Here is a 17,962-nt window from a genome sequence, read left to right as displayed (position 1 = left end):
ATTAAATGTTGGCATAACAACTAAAAAGCAACTTTACTTTAAAGAAGAATCAGGCCGTACTAAGCTTGTTCCAGAGATAGTGGCGTTGATGGACGATAATGAAAAACCATCGACAAGGGCAACGGTTGTTTTAAAGGCGAATAAAGATGAAGAACAAAGAATGACAAGGAAAGAACGACAAGCGGTAAAGATAGATATAGATAAATGCATATACATATTTATACATGTATATTTTTATACATTTTTTGATTAAATTATCTCTAGGAAAGAGAAAAGACAACAGGTAAAGAATGGTTTGACATGCCAAAAGCAGAGATAACAGAAGAAGTGAAACGAGATTTACAAATACTTAAGATGCGACATATTTTGGATCGCAAACGACATTATAAGAAAATGGGTAAAAGACCTGATCCTAAATATTTTCAAATTGGTACAATTATCGAAGGTCCTACCGAATTTTATTCAGCACGTATGAGTAGAAAGGAACGAAAACAGACAATCGTGGACGAGTTGATAGCCAATGATGAATTGAAGCAATATTATAAGCGTAAATATAATGAAGTGCAAGAAAGAACGACGAGTGGAGGAAAGAAACATTATAAAAAGCTTAAAGCCCAAAGACAATGGGCTAAATAAAATACCATCCTAAATAATGAATAAAATCACATGATTCAAAATTTATTATTATTATTATTATTCTTGTTATTTTTAATATTATTCGAATTCTTTTCTTGATGAAATAAATGAAGACAATGACAGAAGGAATCAATGCATTAAGAAAGTTTTCAACTTGTGAAGTAAAAAAAAAAAAAAGAAAGAAAGAAAAATGATTAAAATTAAACTGATTTTATAATAATGATCATAAACATGTATATTTGTATATAAAGATAGCGGATGCAATGATAAGATTAGGATTTGAGCCTTGGGGAGGATATTTAAGTGATATTGAGTTATGGTCTCCAACTTATTGTGAAGGTGAAACACGTATTGTTGGACCTGCTTATACAGTCAAGGTTTTTTTTTTTGGAAACGAATAGAGATAGACATCATTTAATATAAAACTTATTTATTATTTTAGATGGTAAAGAAGACAGATACAATATCACCTATTCCAAAAGATCACTTTGTAAAGTATAAAGATGAATCATACTATATTGTATTTACACTGACGCTGACACTGACACATACACACACACACACACATATATATATATATATATATATATATATACATATATACTATAGGTGGATTCGGCTTATAAGGGATCTGTTATTGTCATCTCAGCACCCTCAGGTAGTTTACGATAATTCTCCTCTTTCCTATTATTCATATAATAATAATAATAGATGTTAAAAATGCTGTTTGGGGCGGACTTATGTCAACAAGAGCTAAAGTGATAGGTTGTGAAGGAGTTGTTATCGATGGTCGAGTAAGAGATTTGAACGAACATAGAGATATGAAATTTCCGGTATGATTACACAGGACACGTACATACGTATATAATAATAATTTTCTTTCAGGTATTTGCTAAATCACATTCAATTCTCCCCCAGAATGCCTTCGTACGACCATCAGAAATACAAGTTCCTATTCAAATATCAACTACCATTGTACATCCAGGTGACATCATTGTAGGTGATTTAGATGGTGTTGTATGTATTCCTAAAGAAAGCATCGAACAAGTCGTTTCAAATTGTGAAAAGCATGTCAAGATTGATAAACAATGTATGAAAGCCATTCAAGAAGGCGATAAAGTAAAAGAGACATTTAAAAAGTATAGAGGAAATTAAAAGTTTATTACAAAAAGGTATGAATAATAACAAATGGAGGATATATTATACATTTATACAAGAATAAATACACATGTATGTATATTATATGTACATACACATTACACATACACATGGAGATAAAGCAGTCATTATTATGTACTAGAAGAGAACCAGGAGGTCTTTTCTTTTTTTTTTTTTTTTTTGCTTTTGCTTTTGTTTTTGCTTTTGTTTTTGTTTCTTTTTTCTATAAATGATAACGAATAGAATTAGAGGTAGTTGTTGAATATGGATGAAACGGTGGTAAAGCGGGTAAAGAGATTTTATGAGATTTTTTCATGACAAAATTAGAGAAACTAGTATGATGATCTTCTGTAGGATAAAGTTGTTTATCATAGATGATATCAGATGAAGAGAACCATTGATGATGATTAAAATGACTATAATTTGAAGTAGGAGGTGTGATAGGACCATGATTAAATGGAGAAGAAATAGGACTAGGAGGGCTCATAGAAGAAGAAGGAGAAGGGGAACTTGATAATGAATCGCTTTCAGAAGAAGAAGAAGAACTTAATTTACGTGATTTACGTACACCTTGTAATGTTCTATAACGATTAAAGCAAGTAGCGCGTTTACGATGAGGAAGTAAATCTGATATTTGACCCCAAGTTAAACCTTGAGCAACACCTTGACGAATAATTTCATCTTCACGTTCAGAAAATCGACTACGTGGTTTTCCAATAATTTGTTGATCTGATGTATGTTTTTGTTTATGTCTGCATAAAGGAATTATAGATTTTGAACGTTTATTATTATAATTTATTGAAGGTGTTAAAGGGTTAAGTAAATCTGCGACTAATAAAGTATAAAAAAAAATAGATATTAGCATTTATACATGACGATAAGGAATTATTTATTTCTTATTTTACCATTCATATTTTGTTTTTGGTATAAATTATGAAGAAAGGTTTAAAAAAAAATAAAGATAGTTAAAATAAATAATAAAATAAAATAAAATAAATAAAAAATTATTCCAGGTTAAAGAGGAACTATTTATATAAGAATTTATTTTGGTTGGGTCTTGAAAAGGCAATAACAACAAAAAAAAAAATAATTTTTTTATTATTATTATTTATTTATTATTTATTTAAAGAAAATCAAAAACAATCATAAAATAACTTTTATAGCAAGTATAATAGTAATCACAACAAACTATCATAACAACATTTTTTTTTTATTTTTTTTATACTATTTTATTGACTACATTTTTTTTTCTATTACTTTTTATTTTGTTGTTTGCTAATATATTAATTAATAAATTATTATTATTATTATTATTAGTATAATTAGTATTATTAGTATTATTAGTAGTCATAGTAATAAAAGTAAAATAGTAAGCAGTATAAAGCTATTTTTTTTTATTTTATTTTGACTTATCGGTGTTTAAATTTAAAATGATGTTATACTAGTAGCTGTTGTTATGTTGTTGTTGTTGTTGTTGTATGAAGAAATACAAACTAATACAACAACAAGGACAACAATTTTCAAATTCTAGTTACATTTTTCTATTCTATTTATTATTATAGTCTTTCTTTCTTTCTTTGGACAACAATCACCATTATAACACAACAAATAATATACTTATATGTACATCTAACTTTAAATACCGATGACTATAAGTTGAGCCGGAATAATTTCCGTAATTAGTATAGTTGTTTTTATTATTTATTTATCTATTTACTTGTTTATTTGTTTGTTGTCATTTTGAAGATAAATAAGGATATATTTTATTATGACTACTTTTTTTATTTTCATTTCAGCAGTGTCACTTTAGAACATGGATTATAGGCTTATCTTATAAAATGGAAAAGATCATCGCAACGATAATAGTGATAGTAATTCATTTATGCAATAATAATACATTATAATTAAACATGTGATAGTTTCATATTATACAATATAAGCTTTGTTGTCAATACAACAAAATATAGGAGATATATCTATATATATATATATTTATATATATAGAATGCATATTGATCATAATATGGCGTTATATAAGATATACATATGTAACCTTAAATTGACAACAATAAGTTACGCGTTTTACATTGTATACTTGCATTTTTATTTTTTGACAACTTAGTTTATCCACTTTGTTTCACAATAGAAGATATAACTTTTTTTTTTTTCAAGATTAAATTGAGTGTCACGTAATCGAATTTCCCATAATAAAGTAGAAAAAAAAAGCACTGACCTTTTTTTAATACTATCTTAAATAAAGTATGTTCTGTTATACTATATAAAAGTAAATATGTACTTGTTAAATATATCTTGGTCCCTGCTCTTCCCAGCCTCATACACACACGCACATGCACATGCACACACACACACACACACACACATACACACACTTCTTTATCGAAATCCAAAAAAAACCTGTTTGATTTTTGAAAAGTTCAGGAACCCACTAAAAAAAAAAAAAAAAAAAAAAAAAAAAAAAGGCGGAAAAAAAATTTTTTTTTTTTGATTTAATGAGGGGGAGGGGTAATAAAAGTGGTGAACAATAAGATTTATTTTATTTACCTTTTTTCATTTATTTATTTATTTCCATAGCACAAGCTACTATTATTGTTTAACAAGACCTTAGTAAAAAAAAAAGGTCATTCATTCATTTATTCATTCATTTTTATCTTTCTTCTTTCTTTCTCGATTTATTTTTTGTTTACTTTCTTCTACATACATTTGAAATGAAGGCTACTTTACTTATAGCTTTTCTCATAGTGTTTATCTCTTTTGTTATAGCTGATAATAGCTATTTTTATTTTACTAATCCTGTAGTCGGTAGTTCTTTTACTGCAGGTCAAACGTAAGAATATAATAATTTAATCCTATCTGTTTACATACACTTATATGTTTATATAATAATGATAGTGCTACCATTAGTAAGCAATGATATACTTGAATATATATTTCTTTCTTATTTAATATACATAGCTTGGATAAATGGAACTGAGAGTGTTGCTAAAGTCACACTTCTTACCGGTACTCATGCTGCTATCATGGATTCTACAGGCTATAATTTCACTATTCATGGTGCTGATGATAAATATGACTGGGTGGTAAAAAAAAAAAAAAAAAAAAAAAAAAAAAAAAAAAAAAAAAAAAAATCAATAAAATGAAATAGCGTGGTTTGTAACCAAAATTAGTTTATCTCTTTAATATGTTACATAATTCATATAGGTTCCTACTAATCTTCCTCAAAATGCTACCTTTGCTTTTAAGGTAGATTACACGGATTCTAAAGGTGCTGTGTAAGTTATTAAATTATGTGTATTCATTCCTTAAAACGTACTCATGATAAATAATTATCTTTCTAAAGGGGTTCTTCTTATTCGAGTGCTTTTAACATTATTAAAACTACTGGCGATGTTGTGGTAACTCAACCTTTTGTTTCACTTAATATGACTACTATCATCACTACTGCTTCCTCCCCCCTTAGACCCACTTCTTCTGCTAGTTTAACTCATTATTCTGCTTCAGTTGTTGGCAACCTTACTTCTACTTTGCTTTCTCAAACTCATACTTCTCTTGCCTCTACTCCTTCTGCTACTACTACTCCTATAGCTCCTGGATCTGATGCCTCTATCTTGAAGGGATCTATCATGATCACTACTTGCTCTGTAGCTATTCTTATTTTCCACTTTATTTTTTAAAAAAGAAAGTATTATTAATTATTTAATTTGAATTATAAAGAAAAAAAATTAGATGATTATTTTTACTTGTATTAAATAATTTATGCTTATAGTAGAGGGGGGGGGGAAGGCGGGGAAGAAGAGGGTATACATGTATCTCTCTCTCTTTTTTTTTTTTTTTTTTTTTTTTTTTTTTTTTTTTTTTTACACCCATACACACACACACACATGTATTTATGTCTACATTTACATTCATATTTATTTATTAGAAAAGACCATCATTTCTGAATAGTTGCATATATTGATAACTTGTATGCGCTATTGTAAATTCATAATTACTTAGGCCTACTTGCTCGTAATTATATTCATATTCACAAGATAGTTGTGCAGTTGAAGGAACAATGGATTCTACAAATTCTTGAAATAATTGACGTGCATTATTTGGTGTAGAACAAGGATGGTAATCAATCTAATATAGACACCAACAAAATCATGAATATAAACACACACTGTTATAAAATAAATAAACTAATTTACCTCTAATAATAATCCTTTATACGCTGATCCTAATAAAATATTCGCAACTCTTAAAGTAAAATCCCCTATTTCATAACTTGTTCCCTACATACATACATGTATGAATAGAGTGAAAGATGTTATTTTATAAAAGGAACCTACCTCAATCGTGACATTCTGTCTCAATTGCCATAGATTTTTAAGTCGTGGAAGAATAATTTCCATTTCCTTTTCTGCCTCAACCACTACACTACCTTCTACCATACAATAGACATGTCGTGGTTGTTGAGCAAGTGAGACTTGATATAATAATTTACTATCCTTTAATGTCATTTGTCGAGCATTATTATTATTATTCATCGTTGAATCTACATCTCGAAATACTTTAAAAGAAAGTGACCAAGGTCCTATATTCTTGCCATGTAATGTTTTTGTTATATGTTCTGCAATGTATGTAAAATCACGCATGCCTGTTGCATTTTTCCATCGAACAAGACTGAAGAGAGAGATAGAAAAAAAAAGTGTATATTAGAATTATACACATATACATATATATGCACATATTATATTATATTTTATAAAGGATACATTTGTTTGATTTACCATGTAATGCCCATGATCAATAAATTAAATTATATGTTTATTTATGTATGTATATAAAAAAAAAAAAATATGCGTATACTTTTTTTTTTTATACCGCGTATTTTATATTATTTATAATGCGTACAACAACAAAATAACAACAACATTATTGATCATACAAAAGGCTACAACTATAATAGCAAAATAAAATAAAGGATGATTACAACAGCTTACTATTGTTAACATTCATTTCTTTATATGTTATATTCTTCTAATTCTGCTCATTAGCTCTTCTCATTTGCACCTCTCTGAATGAAAAAAAAAAAAAAAAAAATAATAATAATAATAATGAAAACCAGTCATTATTTTCAAATAGATAACAAGGTTAAAATGAGATACTGCAGCTCTAAGCAACGGCTCAATAAAAAAAAAAAAAAAAAAAAAAAAAAAAAAAAAAAAAAAAAAAAACTGTTTATCATTCTAATCTTTGATAGACATACAAACTTATATTTTATTATTGATATTCATTTACTATCAGAACTATATTAGTTTACTATCAGAACTGTACATTATGTTATAATACTGACTATCATTTCTCTTCCAAGAGCTTAACTGCTTGAGAACATTCTTCTGTATTTGCTCGTTAAGGATAACAAGTTTGTTGTCTCAAACACGTTTTTTTTTTTAGCTTTACTTTATATATGTATATATTTTTTTTTGTTTATTTCTTCGCTCTTAATTTCACGTAAAAAAAAAACTATAATAATGGCACATCCCTGTATGACTGCTCATAAAGAAGCATGATAATACATTACTGTCTCCAAACGTATTATTGACTTTGCTTCTAAATTATCTTCCAGCAGCGACAACTGGGCACATAGTGTCTTTACATACTTCTTTGGCCAATTATGGGTACAATCCCTTTATTATAAACTTGATCCACTTACATTACTACTATTGTTGACTGTTACAATCAAGAGAATAAAGATGCCTCCCCTCTACTCCTCATTAAATGTGTCATAGTATTCCACTTTCTCCTTTTCTATTTTCGATCCCGCAGAGGTTTCTTTATTGACGGTTTAGTATAGACAATTTTGATATATGCATTACCCTGTGCTTAATTAAAAATTATATTATTAAAATAAGATTTAAAAGTAGCACGTTATACATGCATACACAAAAAAAAATAAAAAATAAAAAAAAAAGGGAATAAGGTTAAAGTTGTGAAGCTTTGGATTCCCGAAAATTAGTGAAAAATTGCTTACCTGATAAATTTAAATTCAGAAACTATAGGGAAAAAAAAATTAATAAAATATGCCCATAAAAAAAAAAAAAAAAAAAAAAGTTTGAACCCTTCTTCATTATTGATCGATCTTTTATTTTTTTTTTCTCTCCAAATAATTAAAAAAATGGGAAATTTATTTTCAAAATCTACTGAATCCTTAGAGAAAAGGAACAAAAGAGCTTTAGATTCGGATGATTCATTTGACAGTGAAATCAAGAGAAAGCGAATTGATTCTGATGAAGATGAGGTGCTTATCAAAATTACAGAAACCAACGTTGGTATAATAGCTTATGTTAATCCCAACTTGAAAGGTTTCCATAGTATCTTAAAATACAGGTAATAACACACACACACACACAAAATAGTGTAAATTAATAAATAGAGATACATTATTTTATATATTTATATATATTTTTTTTTATTTAGAGCTGAAGATTTTCTTGTAAATGAAGTTGATATGGATAAAAATATTGTCCATCTTACTTCATTTGAACCCCCTAATACAAAATTAGAGGTAAAGTAACTAATAAATAATAAGAATCTAGTGACATAAAAGTAAATCTGATGTTTTATTTAGGGTGAAGAAAAGATGGAAATTTATCCTAGTGATGTGTTTGATCAAGAGGTGACTAAACTTCTGGGTACAGATTTTGCTCAAACATTTCGTGCCTTCCTTGATCATCCTGAAAATACAGACGCCACTTTAACAGTGCCTGTAACTATATTTCTACCCTAGTTTGGCATATATGTACGTGTATATTAATTTACATATTTAATAGGCTGATAAGGATACACGCGTGCTTTTTTATAGACTTGTTAATGGGCATTTGGAACCTAAAGTTTATTGTCGTGGTAAAGAGGGTCATGTTATTATTAAATGGCCTTCAGGAGAATATAATGAAGGTATATATATATATATATATATATTCATCTTTATATATACAAGATTTGTCCCTAATATGCGTGTGGATAGAATTTATTGATTGGAGTCGTCTTGGAGGTCATTACTTACAAGCAAGTATGCAAAAAATGGGTGTTGATACTATGAATGCTATTAATATTATTTCTAAAAAAGTTGGGTAAGTTATGAGTTGCAATATCAAAAAAAAAGGAGGGAGAGGGGAGAGGCATGAGACATTTTGAAGTTTTAACACTATATAAATATCTAGTGCAAATGTCAAGAATTTCGGTTATGCAGGTATAAAAGATGCAAGAGCCATCACGACTCAAACGCTCACAATGAAAGGTGTAAAGCCTGGACGTATTATGGTAGTTCAAGAAGAATTAAATAAAAGTGGTCTTTATCTTGGTGATTTTAAGTAAATATGGATAATATGCACAAATATATATGTATATCAATAATTTCTTATCATTCTCTATTAGATTTGTGTCAAATGGATTAACTTTAGGGGACCTTGGTGGAAACTACTTTACAATTGTCCTTAGAGATGTTCAAGGTGCTACTGAAGCTGAATTAGAGGAAGCATTACAATCTTTAAAAAATAATGGTTTCTTGAATTATTTTGGCATGCAACGATTTGGTACAAGCTCTGTTTTGACACATACTATTGGATGTGCTATTATTAAGAAAGATTACAAAGAAGCATCTAATTTAATTCTTAGACCACGTGAAGGAGGTAATATATATATATGCATATAATACTATTAACTAGAGAATTTTAATACGCATGTATGTATAAATTAGAGCGTGAAGATTATCATCGGGCAAGAACTCTTTGGGAAGAGACCCAAGATGCTAAAGCTACTCTTGCTATATTACCCAAGAGAGCTTTTTCTGAACGTAAACTTCTTCAATTTTATTCAAATAATCCTAATCAACATGCCAAAGCTATTAAAAGTGTAATTATCTATATGAAAAAAAAAAACGAACGAACAAATTTTTGCTTTATAACGGAATACTTATAAATGTATACATATATATTTTACATAGTTACCTAGAAACATGTTATCTTTGTATTTACATGCATATCAATCTTACATTTGGAACAGGGTAGTATCTGAACGTGTAAGACTCTTTGGTACTAGTAAGCCTATGGTCGGTGATTTAGTTTTAGTCGATAATGAAACTAAAAATACGAACAACTCTTTTATAAATAATAATGCCGGTAGACGTGACCCTACAGATGTAAGTTCTATGAATAACCCATCATATATTCTCTCTCTCTCTCTTTCCTTTGGTATAATAGTGAATGAACTAAATATATCTATTCGTTTTCTAATAGCGTAAAGTCCCCAAGGTATTAACTGAAGAAGATTTAGACAAATATTCCATTGAAGATGTAGTCTATCCCTTACCTGGTAGATCGACTCTATATCCTGAAAATGAAATTAAAGAGCTTTACAGAAAGTTTATGGGTAAAACGAATATAAAAATATACTTTTAATCGGATGAAATATTAATGTCCTCTCTTTTAATCAGCTGAAGATGGTATTTCCATAGAAAAGCGTGATAATCAATTTGAGTAAGTGATCTAAAAAAAAGAAAAAAAAAACACGTATGAAGAAGTAATTTATTACTAACTTATTTTATTTTTTTCGTTTTTTAGAGGTTTGAAAGGTGATTATAGATCTATGTTATCAAAGCCTGAGAATATGAGTTGGTAAAATGATACATACATACATACATGCATACATATTATATAATACAAGTCTTTAATACTTGTATGAAAAAAAATAGGTCTTTCATTCGTTATAATGATCCTACAGAAAAACTTTGTAATACGGATGTAGATAAAATCGAAAACAAGCCTGAACCTCTTGGTGTTGCTGGTATGATTAGAATATACATAGATATGTATGCATGCTTTGTTCTAATCTATTATTCTTATTATTAGATGGTAAATATTTAGCCTTGAGAGTTGAATTTACACTTGGTACAAGTCAATATGCTACGATGGCATTAAGAGAGATTATGAGAACTGAAACTTCTTCTCAAGTGCAATCTACTCTTTCTCACAATTAAAACATACATAATAGATTCCCTTTTCTCTCTTTTCATTTTTTTTATTATTATTATTAGAAATAAATTTATCATCTTATCTTATTTTTCTCTCTCTCTCTTTCTTTCTTTCCCAAATTCATATATAATTTGCATGTATACATTAAAAGATAAGTATTCAAATTAGATAGACTGATAAGATATCAAATCATGTAAATACATGTACTATCTATAATTTTATATATAGTACAGACTATGCAATAAAATATATCATATAATTACTAAAAGATTAAAAACTATACAACAGGTATATTTCATTTTGTAAGATAAAATTTATTTTATATATCTTTTGATGTATATGTATACATATATATATAAAGAGAAATCAGTTTAATGATGCATTTTATTCCTTTATTTATTTATTTTCAAAAAAAAAGAAAAAAAAATATGCCCAATAGTGATAATGTTTATCTCAAGAAAGCTCGCTACGGAAAAGACCTTGTCCACCTCTTAAGAGTTTATAAAGAGGAGAATATCCAGCATTGCACTGAACTTACAGTAAATAAATATAAATATGTATACATATATAAAGGGAGAAGGAGGAATGAATAATAAACTATTATAAAAAAAAATTAAATTAAATAGGTCAAACTTTTGTTAGAGGGTGATATCGAAACTTCTTATACAAAGGCGAATAACTCTGTTGTAGTTACTACTGGTATTGTATATATATATATATAAAGAGGGAGGGAGTGTGTGGGGCTTCTTCCTTAAATATATATATATATCAGAATGATCATTCATAACGATACATTTAGATACCTGTAAAAATACAATCAACATTCTTGCGAAAAAGAGTCCTCATGTAGATAATATTGAGATATTTGCTCAAGAGATAACTGAGCATATTTTGAGACAATATACACACATCTCTGCTGCCTTTGTAGACATCATTAAACACAGATGGTCACGTCTCATTGTGGATGGTCAAGCTCATCCATATGCATTCCATCGCGATGGAGAAGATGTTCAAACCACCCATGTTGAACATTACCGTGCTGGTAACCAAATTCATATCACTTCGGGACTCGATCGATTACTCGTACTCAAGACAACCGGTTCCACCTTCTATAATTTTCTAGTTGATCAATATACCACCTTGGAACCCACCTGGGATCGTATCTTTTCGACCATGATTAACTGTAAATGGACATTTCATCCCAAACAGCAGCCTGCCCTTCAACAGATAGATTACAAAGCGATTCATGCCGCTATCAAACAAATCACTTGTGATATATTTGCAAAGGATGACTCTGCATCTGTTCAAGCTACACTCTATATGATGCAGCAACATATTTTGTCTACATTTCCCGAGATTGCTGAAGTATCTTATGCTTTACCTAATAAACATTATGTTGGCATTGATTTAAGTAAATTTAATATTAATAATAAGGGTAAGCACACAACCTTATTTCATCCTCAAGCTGATCCCTCTGGTAAGTGAATGATGATCCCATATATCAGAGGAAATATATATATATATGTATACATATTAAGTTCGTTTATAGGTCTTATTACTGCAACAGCTGCTCGTAAGGAATCCAAGTTATAAATATAGTTGTATAAATAAAGAACATAATTGTATTCTTATTGTTACTACATTTCTTTTTTATTATTATTATTATTATTATTTGAATCATTTTATCAGTGCATAACATGTATTTAAACAAAAAAAAAAAAAGATGAATCAAATTAAACTGAAAACACATGTATTTGATGCTATAGAAACTGGCTTATATCAAAAATCAAGAATAAATACAAGTATAACATAACATTAACTAGACTAAATTTAACGTATTAGATAATATAATACTTTTATATATTTATATAGAATAGGGAATGATTACACATATGCTGTACAACTCTCTTCCTCCGAAAAAAGTCAAAGGAGCGCTTGCGCACTCATTACAAAAGAAAGAATAATAATAATAATAATAAACAATGTAATAAATATGTAATGCTAATACATTAATTAAGCACGAACATATTTAATCTTTTGTTTCTTTGGTTTAGCAGGAATATGAGGTTGTTGAGCTGCATTTTGTGCTTGCATTTCTGCCAACGTAGGAAGACCTTGGGCTCTACGTTGTTCATCAGCTAGTGCCTCAATTTCTGCTAAAGTGGTCAAAGGTGAAACGATCGTCTTTGGAACTTCACCTTCCTTTTGACAAATAGGAATCAACTTGGCAATAGCTATGAATAATTGTTTACGTGTTATGATGTTAGGATTAATAAAAAAGTTGGATGAATTCTTCAATTGAACACGAACACGTCCAACATTAGCCCAATCACGAGGATGGCGTTTACCCTAATGAAGAGAAAAAAAAAAAAGAAAAAGAAAAAGGCTTAATCTAAACTGCATCGTCCACTCCATGTATATATGTATATGTATATACATATATAAGGTTTTATTTTGTACCTCATATACTACATTGAAGCCTAATTTTTGACATGCAACAGCCATGTGGTAAGCATGAGGATTTTTGACCGCCTTTTCCTTGGAAATTTTTCTTCCTTCTTGAACGGTCTTATCAGCATCAATATAACAAGGATAAACACAGACCCAGCTAAAATAATATATATATACATAAGATAACATTAAAAAAGATAACTATAAAATATTACTCACTCCTTGTATTCATTTGGCTGCATTTGACGGGGAACACCATTAGGCCCAGAGGCAACAGTAACAAATCCGGGATCTCTTGTAGTAGAAGGGGCATTAGGGCGTTGAGTACTATCACTACCCGCATTTAGGCTTTGCATCATTTTTTGAAGTTGTGCCATATCAGGCATGCCTCCTAAGGGATTGCTACTTGATCCAGGTGTTTCAGTAGGAAGAGGAAAATCCATATTGTCAACATCCATGTCTTCACTCTCATCCAAAAAGATGGGATTCTTTCGTGTTTTTTTTAAATTATCTAGCATAGACATTTTTAGTTATTTTATTAATGTGCAAGACGAGAACAAAATAAGATTTTTTTTTAAAAAAAAAAAAAAAAAAAATGTATTTAAAAGTACACAGACAATATACCAATACATGTATATAAAAAAAAGTGACGCTAAGGCATTCCACCCAATTAAATTCTCTTATTTTTAAATAATTATTATTTTATTTTATTTTTTATTTTTTGACTTACAAGATAGGTACAACACAATTCTTTTCTTTCTAGTATAGCTGTTTTTTTTTAATAAATGACAAATACGTTAAGAAATCAAACTTTAATGATTGGGAAAACAGGAACATCGATTGTTTCTTTTCAAGTATGAGCTGCTTATTTTTTTTTAAGAAAAAAAAAACTTAATAAAATTACATATATTTAAACGATTCATGTTATGCATTTTATAGGAAGAAGATGCTCAATGTCCTGTTTGTAAAAGTGATAAATACTTAACACCCAATTTAAAGCTTTTAGTGTCACCTTGCTTTCATAAAATGTAAGATAAAATAAATAAGGATTTTGTATAATGTGGAAAAAAAAAGGAAAGAAAGAAAAGATTAATTTATGTACATGTGTAAAATTTGCATAACAATGTTTAGGTGTGAATCTTGTATAGATCGTTTATTTAGTGCGGGACCCGCTCCTTGTCCTATCTGTCAACAAGTGTTAAGAAAGAACCAATTCATTTCCCAAATTTTTGAAGATCTTGCTGTTGAAAAAGAAGTTCGTATACGAAAACGAGCTGCTAGAGTGTAAGACAATATTTCGTGCGTAGTTAAAAGAAAAAAACAAAAATAATTCTTAAAGTGTATTTTTAGGTTTAATAAAAGGGCTGAAGATTTTCCAAGTTTAAGGGCATATAATGATTACTTGGAAATGGTAGAAGATATTAGTATGTACATAAATTTGAACTCTTTACCTCTTCTCCTTATCTTTCCCACTCCCTCTAACAATATACTTATATATAGCATTTAATTTAATGAATGAAGTGGATGTTGCAGAAACTGAAGCAAAAATAGCAGCATATGAAATGGAAAATAAAGAAAGTATTGCAGCAAATCAAGCTAAACTACTAAATGAGCAAAGATATAGAAATTATCAAGATGAATTAGAGAAAAAAGAAAGAGAGCAAAAGAGGGAAGAATATTTGAAACAATTAGAAGAAGAAAGAAAGATGAAAGAAATAGAAAAGTCTGACATTATTACAGAACTTGCAACATCAAATAAATCTGCTCAAGCAGTGATTCAAGCGAGACAAGCAACTGCTCTTAAAAGATCTTCTGCTCTTCGCCAGCAGCAGCAGCAGCAACAACAACAGACAGATAATAAACTGTTTATTCCCTCTTGGATTACGACAGCAATGGAAGCAGATGTTGATATGAGAGAGAATGAAGCAAGAAATTTTGATCCACTAGCATTACAATATGAATATACCTCCGGATATACCGTGCGTGAAAATTATATGGATTCGTAAGTTATACATTTATATTTATATTAAAATAGGATGCATGATGTATTTATATATTTCTACATAGATCTACAGAATATATTCATAATAATAAGCAGGTAAAAGCTGGTGGATATCAAGCCAAATTTGCACACCAACGTGCATTAATGGCATCATTTACAGGCATCTTATGTCAGCCTGTAGAGTAAATATGTATATAATAGATAGACAGTTTTAATAATTACAAAGTATATAGTATGTGGTATATTCTAAACATATAATAAAGAGAGAGAGAGAGAGAAAAAGAAGAAGAAAAATACATACATGTACATATAATTAAATATAAGTGTAACTATTATATCATGATCCTTGTATAACACAACTGAGTCGATACTTCATACCGAGATATGATAAATACATCCTCGTTGGAAATACCCGTATACTTTTTAAATGAGGAAAATTAATATCTAAAAATGTATAACGTGTCATTAATATAATTCACTGCTATATATTTCTGTAATATACTCTGCTATTACCATTAATATCTACATAAATACCTATAAAAATAAGATGATGAAATAAATATTTACTTTTTTTTTTCTTCTTCTTCTTCTAATACGTATAAATATATCTTTACCGCCTAATGTAAATACTTGTTCTATTTTATGATGATTATTTGATTGAAAAGGTACCCATTTATTATCTCTGAAGAATAACCAAGTGATCTCTTGTGAACGATCATGATGTAATTCAGATGAAGAGTGATTGTAATGATCTACTAACATAATTTTATTTGGTTTTTGTAATGTCTTTGGATATTCACATAAGTTATTATTAGAAAAAGGGTTAGAGTATATATTGCGTCGACTGTTATTATTATGATGATAGTGATGATCCATATAAGTAAAAGAAAAACGAATAGAAAGAAAGGAATATATATTTATATTCTATGCTATTATTATTCTATATATGTGTATATAAATATAACTGCTTATAATAAAGCAATTATATAGTAATAGGGGAAAAAAAAAAGAGAAAGAGAAAGATAGGAAAAAAGAAACATATTAGCTTCTTGTAATTATGAAAAAAAAAAGGTGATATCATGTTGTACAAACTATTTAACATCTTTTATAGCTTGAATACAGCATGCTTTTTATAAAAGAAAAAACTATACTAGCTATTATAACATTTTAAATAATTTCCTTATACAAGATTACTCTTCTATGAAATTTGTAATTCAAATGATTATAAAAACAGTAATACATAATAAGCAAGAACTGAACTTCTTTGCCCTAAGGAATTATACTATGATTAAAAAAAAAAATAGATTAAAACAATAAACTATTGTCAGAATGTTAAATATTATATTAGTTTTATTTTATAATAATAATAATAATAATAAAGATTATACATGAATTAAAATTAAACAAAGTAGGGTAGGGAAATATATAAAATAGAGGGATTCATTAAATATTGGTTCATTAGTCTTTTCTTTTTTTAATGCTTATGGTGCTTGTGCTTGTGCTTCTTATCTTTCTTATGAGCCTTCTTTGACTTTTTAGCAGCTTTCTTGTCATGGGTTTGTTTATGGCCCTTTTTAGCTTCCTTTCTTGACTTTTTGGCGGCTTCTTTAGAGGACTTTCTTGCCTTCTTAGCGGCTTCCTTTGAGGACTTTCTTGCCTTCTTAGCGGCTTCCTTTGAGGACTTTCTTGACATTCTGGCAGCTTCTTTAGAGGACTTTCTTGCCTTCTTAGCTTCCTTTCTTGACATTCTGGCAGCTTCTTTAGAGGACTTTCTTGCCTTCTTAGCTTCCTTTCTTGACTTTCTGGCGGCTTCCTTAGAGGCCTTTCTTTCTTTCTTAGAGGGTTTAGTAGTAGTAGTAGTCGACACAGCATCAGTGGTAGTGGTAGTGGCAGCGGTAGTAGTGGTGGCAGCGGCAGTAGTAGTTTCGGCCTTAGCAGTAGTGGTGGTAGCGGCGGTAGTAGTGGTGGTAGCGGCGGTAGTAGTGGTGGTGGCAGCGGCAGTGGTGGTAGCGGCGGCAGTGGTGGTGGCAGCGGCAGTAGTAGTTTCGGCCTTAGTAGTAGTGGTGGTAGCGGCGGCAGTAGTAGTAGTAGCGGCCTTAGCAGTAGTGGTGGTAGAGGCGGTAGTAGTGGTGGTAGAGGCGGTAGTAGTGGTGGTAGCGGCGGCAGTGGTGGTGGCAGCGGCAGTAGTAGTTTCGGCCTTAGCAGTAGTGGTGGTAGAGGCGGTAGTAGTGGTGGTAGCGGCGGTAGTAGTGGTGGTAGCGGCGGTAGTAGTGGTGGTGGCGGCGGTAGTAGTGGTGGTGGCAGCGGCAGTGGTGGTGGCGGCGGTAGTAGTGGTGGTGGCGGCGGCAGTAGTAGTAGCGACGGCAGTAGTAGTATCGACCTTAGCAGTAGTAGTAGTAGTGGCAGCGGTAGTAGTAGCGGCCTTAGCAGTAGTGGTGGCGGCGGCAGTAGTAGTAGCGGCCTTAGCAGTAGTAGTAGTAGTGGCAGCGGTAGTAGTAGCGGCCTTAGCAGTAGTGGTGGCGGCGGCAGTAGTAGTAGCGGCGGCAGTAGTAGTAGCGGCCTTAGCAGTAGTAGTAGTAGTGGCAGCGGTAGTAGTAGTAGTAGCGGCCTTAGCAGTAGTGGTGGCGGCGGCAGTAGTAGTAGCGGCCTTAGCAGTAGTAGTAGCGGCCTTAGCAGTAGTAGT

At 30.2% G+C, this 17,962-nt stretch overlaps 11 protein-coding genes across 11 annotated transcripts; 7 read left to right on the top strand and 4 right to left on the bottom strand.

The window, feature by feature from the left end:
• Positions 1 to 25: 25 nt before the first annotated feature.
• On the top strand, positions 26 to 636 carry BX663DRAFT_426809 (Fcf2 pre-rRNA processing-domain-containing protein; the record flags this gene model as incomplete). Its single annotated transcript, XM_051522573.1, has 2 exons — positions 26 to 184; positions 265 to 636. Coding segments are annotated over 2 exons (531 nt in total), but the record flags the coding sequence as incomplete, so codon positions are not given.
• An 82-nt stretch (positions 637 to 718) lies between these two features.
• BX663DRAFT_495360 (RraA-like protein) lies at positions 719 to 2,017 on the top strand. The gene is made up of 6 exons (XM_051525628.1): positions 719 to 797; positions 888 to 1,013; positions 1,079 to 1,126; positions 1,246 to 1,294; positions 1,348 to 1,469; positions 1,522 to 2,017. Exons 1-6 carry the CDS (start codon positions 744 to 746, stop codon positions 1,789 to 1,791), a joined length of 669 nt encoding a protein of 222 aa, XP_051387250.1. The 5' UTR covers positions 719 to 743; the 3' UTR covers positions 1,792 to 2,017.
• BX663DRAFT_495357 (uncharacterized protein) lies at positions 1,954 to 2,766 on the bottom strand. Its single transcript, XM_051525627.1, has 2 exons — positions 2,700 to 2,766; positions 1,954 to 2,625 (listed from the first exon to the last, which is right to left on the bottom strand). Exons 1-2 carry the CDS (start codon positions 2,704 to 2,706, stop codon positions 2,018 to 2,020), a joined length of 615 nt encoding a protein of 204 aa, XP_051387249.1. The 5' UTR covers positions 2,707 to 2,766; the 3' UTR covers positions 1,954 to 2,017.
• A 1,522-nt stretch (positions 2,767 to 4,288) lies between these two features.
• On the top strand, positions 4,289 to 5,563 carry BX663DRAFT_495356 (uncharacterized protein). The gene is made up of 5 exons (XM_051525626.1): positions 4,289 to 4,639; positions 4,705 to 4,715; positions 4,768 to 4,892; positions 5,014 to 5,084; positions 5,153 to 5,563. The coding sequence occupies exons 1-5, from the start codon at positions 4,521 to 4,523 to the stop codon at positions 5,484 to 5,486; spliced, it is 660 nt and encodes a 219-aa protein (XP_051387248.1). The 5' UTR covers positions 4,289 to 4,520; the 3' UTR covers positions 5,487 to 5,563.
• An 85-nt stretch (positions 5,564 to 5,648) lies between these two features.
• Positions 5,649 to 6,892, bottom strand: BX663DRAFT_495354 (mediator complex, subunit Med20). The gene is made up of 4 exons (XM_051525625.1): positions 6,585 to 6,892; positions 6,144 to 6,477; positions 6,003 to 6,086; positions 5,649 to 5,934 (listed from the first exon to the last, which is right to left on the bottom strand). Exons 1-4 carry the CDS (start codon positions 6,596 to 6,598, stop codon positions 5,731 to 5,733), a joined length of 636 nt encoding a protein of 211 aa, XP_051387247.1. The 5' UTR covers positions 6,599 to 6,892; the 3' UTR covers positions 5,649 to 5,730.
• Positions 6,893 to 7,903: 1,011 nt separating this feature from the next.
• On the top strand, positions 7,904 to 10,911 carry BX663DRAFT_495350 (pseudouridine synthase). The gene is made up of 14 exons (XM_051525624.1): positions 7,904 to 8,184; positions 8,275 to 8,362; positions 8,426 to 8,563; positions 8,628 to 8,751; positions 8,822 to 8,927; positions 9,018 to 9,167; positions 9,232 to 9,485; positions 9,554 to 9,708; positions 9,800 to 9,994; positions 10,092 to 10,224; positions 10,289 to 10,331; positions 10,416 to 10,469; positions 10,547 to 10,638; positions 10,704 to 10,911. Exons 1-14 carry the CDS (start codon positions 7,973 to 7,975, stop codon positions 10,829 to 10,831), a joined length of 1,872 nt encoding a protein of 623 aa, XP_051387246.1. The 5' UTR covers positions 7,904 to 7,972; the 3' UTR covers positions 10,832 to 10,911.
• A 292-nt stretch (positions 10,912 to 11,203) lies between these two features.
• BX663DRAFT_495345 (urate oxidase) lies at positions 11,204 to 12,463 on the top strand (the record flags this gene model as incomplete). Its single annotated transcript, XM_051525623.1, has 4 exons — positions 11,204 to 11,365; positions 11,453 to 11,525; positions 11,626 to 12,303; positions 12,376 to 12,463. 4 exons carry the CDS (start codon positions 11,204 to 11,206, stop codon positions 12,417 to 12,419), a joined length of 957 nt encoding a protein of 318 aa, XP_051387245.1. The 3' UTR covers positions 12,420 to 12,463.
• A 245-nt stretch (positions 12,464 to 12,708) lies between these two features.
• On the bottom strand, positions 12,709 to 13,850 carry BX663DRAFT_495344 (signal recognition particle, SRP19 subunit). Its single transcript, XM_051525622.1, has 3 exons — positions 13,497 to 13,850; positions 13,287 to 13,434; positions 12,709 to 13,175 (listed from the first exon to the last, which is right to left on the bottom strand). Exons 1-3 carry the CDS (start codon positions 13,799 to 13,801, stop codon positions 12,840 to 12,842), a joined length of 789 nt encoding a protein of 262 aa, XP_051387244.1. The 5' UTR covers positions 13,802 to 13,850; the 3' UTR covers positions 12,709 to 12,839.
• A 170-nt stretch (positions 13,851 to 14,020) lies between these two features.
• BX663DRAFT_495341 (CDK-activating kinase assembly factor MAT1-domain-containing protein) lies at positions 14,021 to 15,127 on the top strand. The gene is made up of 4 exons (XM_051525621.1): positions 14,021 to 14,131; positions 14,217 to 14,305; positions 14,409 to 14,561; positions 14,628 to 15,127. Exons 1-4 carry the CDS (start codon positions 14,063 to 14,065, stop codon positions 14,782 to 14,784), a joined length of 468 nt encoding a protein of 155 aa, XP_051387243.1. The 5' UTR covers positions 14,021 to 14,062; the 3' UTR covers positions 14,785 to 15,127.
• BX663DRAFT_426441 (CDK-activating kinase assembly factor MAT1-domain-containing protein) lies at positions 14,774 to 15,465 on the top strand (the record flags this gene model as incomplete). Its single annotated transcript, XM_051522543.1, has 2 exons — positions 14,774 to 15,279; positions 15,345 to 15,465. Coding segments are annotated over 2 exons (627 nt in total), but the record flags the coding sequence as incomplete, so codon positions are not given.
• Positions 15,127 to 16,425, bottom strand: BX663DRAFT_495338 (uncharacterized protein). The gene is made up of 5 exons (XM_051525620.1): positions 16,391 to 16,425; positions 15,894 to 16,330; positions 15,793 to 15,813; positions 15,581 to 15,723; positions 15,127 to 15,454 (listed from the first exon to the last, which is right to left on the bottom strand). Exons 2-4 carry the CDS (start codon positions 16,153 to 16,155, stop codon positions 15,617 to 15,619), a joined length of 390 nt encoding a protein of 129 aa, XP_051387241.1. The 5' UTR covers positions 16,156 to 16,330; positions 16,391 to 16,425; the 3' UTR covers positions 15,127 to 15,454; positions 15,581 to 15,616.
• Between the last annotated feature and the right edge of the window lie 1,537 nt (positions 16,426 to 17,962).

Source organism: Cokeromyces recurvatus (genome assembly GCF_025118155.1).
Source record: "Cokeromyces recurvatus strain NRRL 2243 chromosome Unknown BX663scaffold_2, whole genome shotgun sequence".
Classification (NCBI taxonomy): Eukaryota; Fungi; Mucoromycota; class Mucoromycetes; order Mucorales; family Mucoraceae; genus Cokeromyces; species Cokeromyces recurvatus.
This window is presented reverse-complemented; position numbering and strand designations above follow the sequence as displayed.

Bases quoted from the DNA above. Each gene is read 5' to 3' on its own strand.
- BX663DRAFT_495338 (XM_051525620.1), bottom strand. From the start codon at position 16,155: ATGGATCATCACTATCATCATAATAATAACAGTCGACGCAATATATAC. The intron at 15,814-15,893 runs GTAAAGATATAT...TTATTTTTATAG, and splicing joins ACAAGTATTTACATTAGGCG to GTATTTATGTAGATATTAAT. The intron at 15,724-15,792 runs GTAATAGCAGAG...ATACATTTTTAG, and splicing joins TATTTATGTAGATATTAATG to ATATTAATTTTCCTCATTTA.
- BX663DRAFT_495360 (XM_051525628.1), top strand. From the start codon at position 744: ATGAAGACAATGACAGAAGGAATCAATGCATTAAGAAAGTTTTCAACT. The intron at 798-887 runs GTAAAAAAAAAA...TTGTATATAAAG, and splicing joins GAAAGTTTTCAACTTGTGAA to ATAGCGGATGCAATGATAAG. The intron at 1,295-1,347 runs GTAGTTTACGAT...TAATAATAATAG, and splicing joins TGTCATCTCAGCACCCTCAG to ATGTTAAAAATGCTGTTTGG.
- BX663DRAFT_495350 (XM_051525624.1), top strand. From the start codon at position 7,973: ATGGGAAATTTATTTTCAAAATCTACTGAATCCTTAGAGAAAAGGAAC. The intron at 8,363-8,425 runs GTAAAGTAACTA...TGTTTTATTTAG, and splicing joins CCCCTAATACAAAATTAGAG to GGTGAAGAAAAGATGGAAAT. The intron at 9,486-9,553 runs GTAATATATATA...TGTATAAATTAG, and splicing joins TCTTAGACCACGTGAAGGAG to AGCGTGAAGATTATCATCGG.
- BX663DRAFT_495344 (XM_051525622.1), bottom strand. From the start codon at position 13,801: ATGTCTATGCTAGATAATTTAAAAAAAACACGAAAGAATCCCATCTTT. The intron at 13,435-13,496 runs GTGAGTAATATT...ATATTATTTTAG, and splicing joins CAGCCAAATGAATACAAGGA to CTGGGTCTGTGTTTATCCTT. The intron at 13,176-13,286 runs GTACAAAATAAA...TCTCTTCATTAG, and splicing joins GCTTCAATGTAGTATATGAG to GGTAAACGCCATCCTCGTGA.
- BX663DRAFT_495356 (XM_051525626.1), top strand. From the start codon at position 4,521: ATGAAGGCTACTTTACTTATAGCTTTTCTCATAGTGTTTATCTCTTTT. The intron at 4,893-5,013 runs GTAAAAAAAAAA...TAATTCATATAG, and splicing joins ATGATAAATATGACTGGGTG to GTTCCTACTAATCTTCCTCA. The intron at 5,085-5,152 runs GTAAGTTATTAA...ATCTTTCTAAAG, and splicing joins ACGGATTCTAAAGGTGCTGT to GGGTTCTTCTTATTCGAGTG.
- BX663DRAFT_495341 (XM_051525621.1), top strand. From the start codon at position 14,063: ATGACAAATACGTTAAGAAATCAAACTTTAATGATTGGGAAAACAGGA. The intron at 14,306-14,408 runs GTAAGATAAAAT...AACAATGTTTAG, and splicing joins TCACCTTGCTTTCATAAAAT to GTGTGAATCTTGTATAGATC. The intron at 14,562-14,627 runs GTAAGACAATAT...GTGTATTTTTAG, and splicing joins CGAAAACGAGCTGCTAGAGT to GTTTAATAAAAGGGCTGAAG.
- BX663DRAFT_495354 (XM_051525625.1), bottom strand. The intron at 6,087-6,143 runs GTAGGTTCCTTT...GTATGTATGTAG, and splicing joins GACAGAATGTCACGATTGAG to GGAACAAGTTATGAAATAGG. The intron at 5,935-6,002 runs GTAAATTAGTTT...TGTCTATATTAG, and splicing joins ATAAAGGATTATTATTAGAG to ATTGATTACCATCCTTGTTC.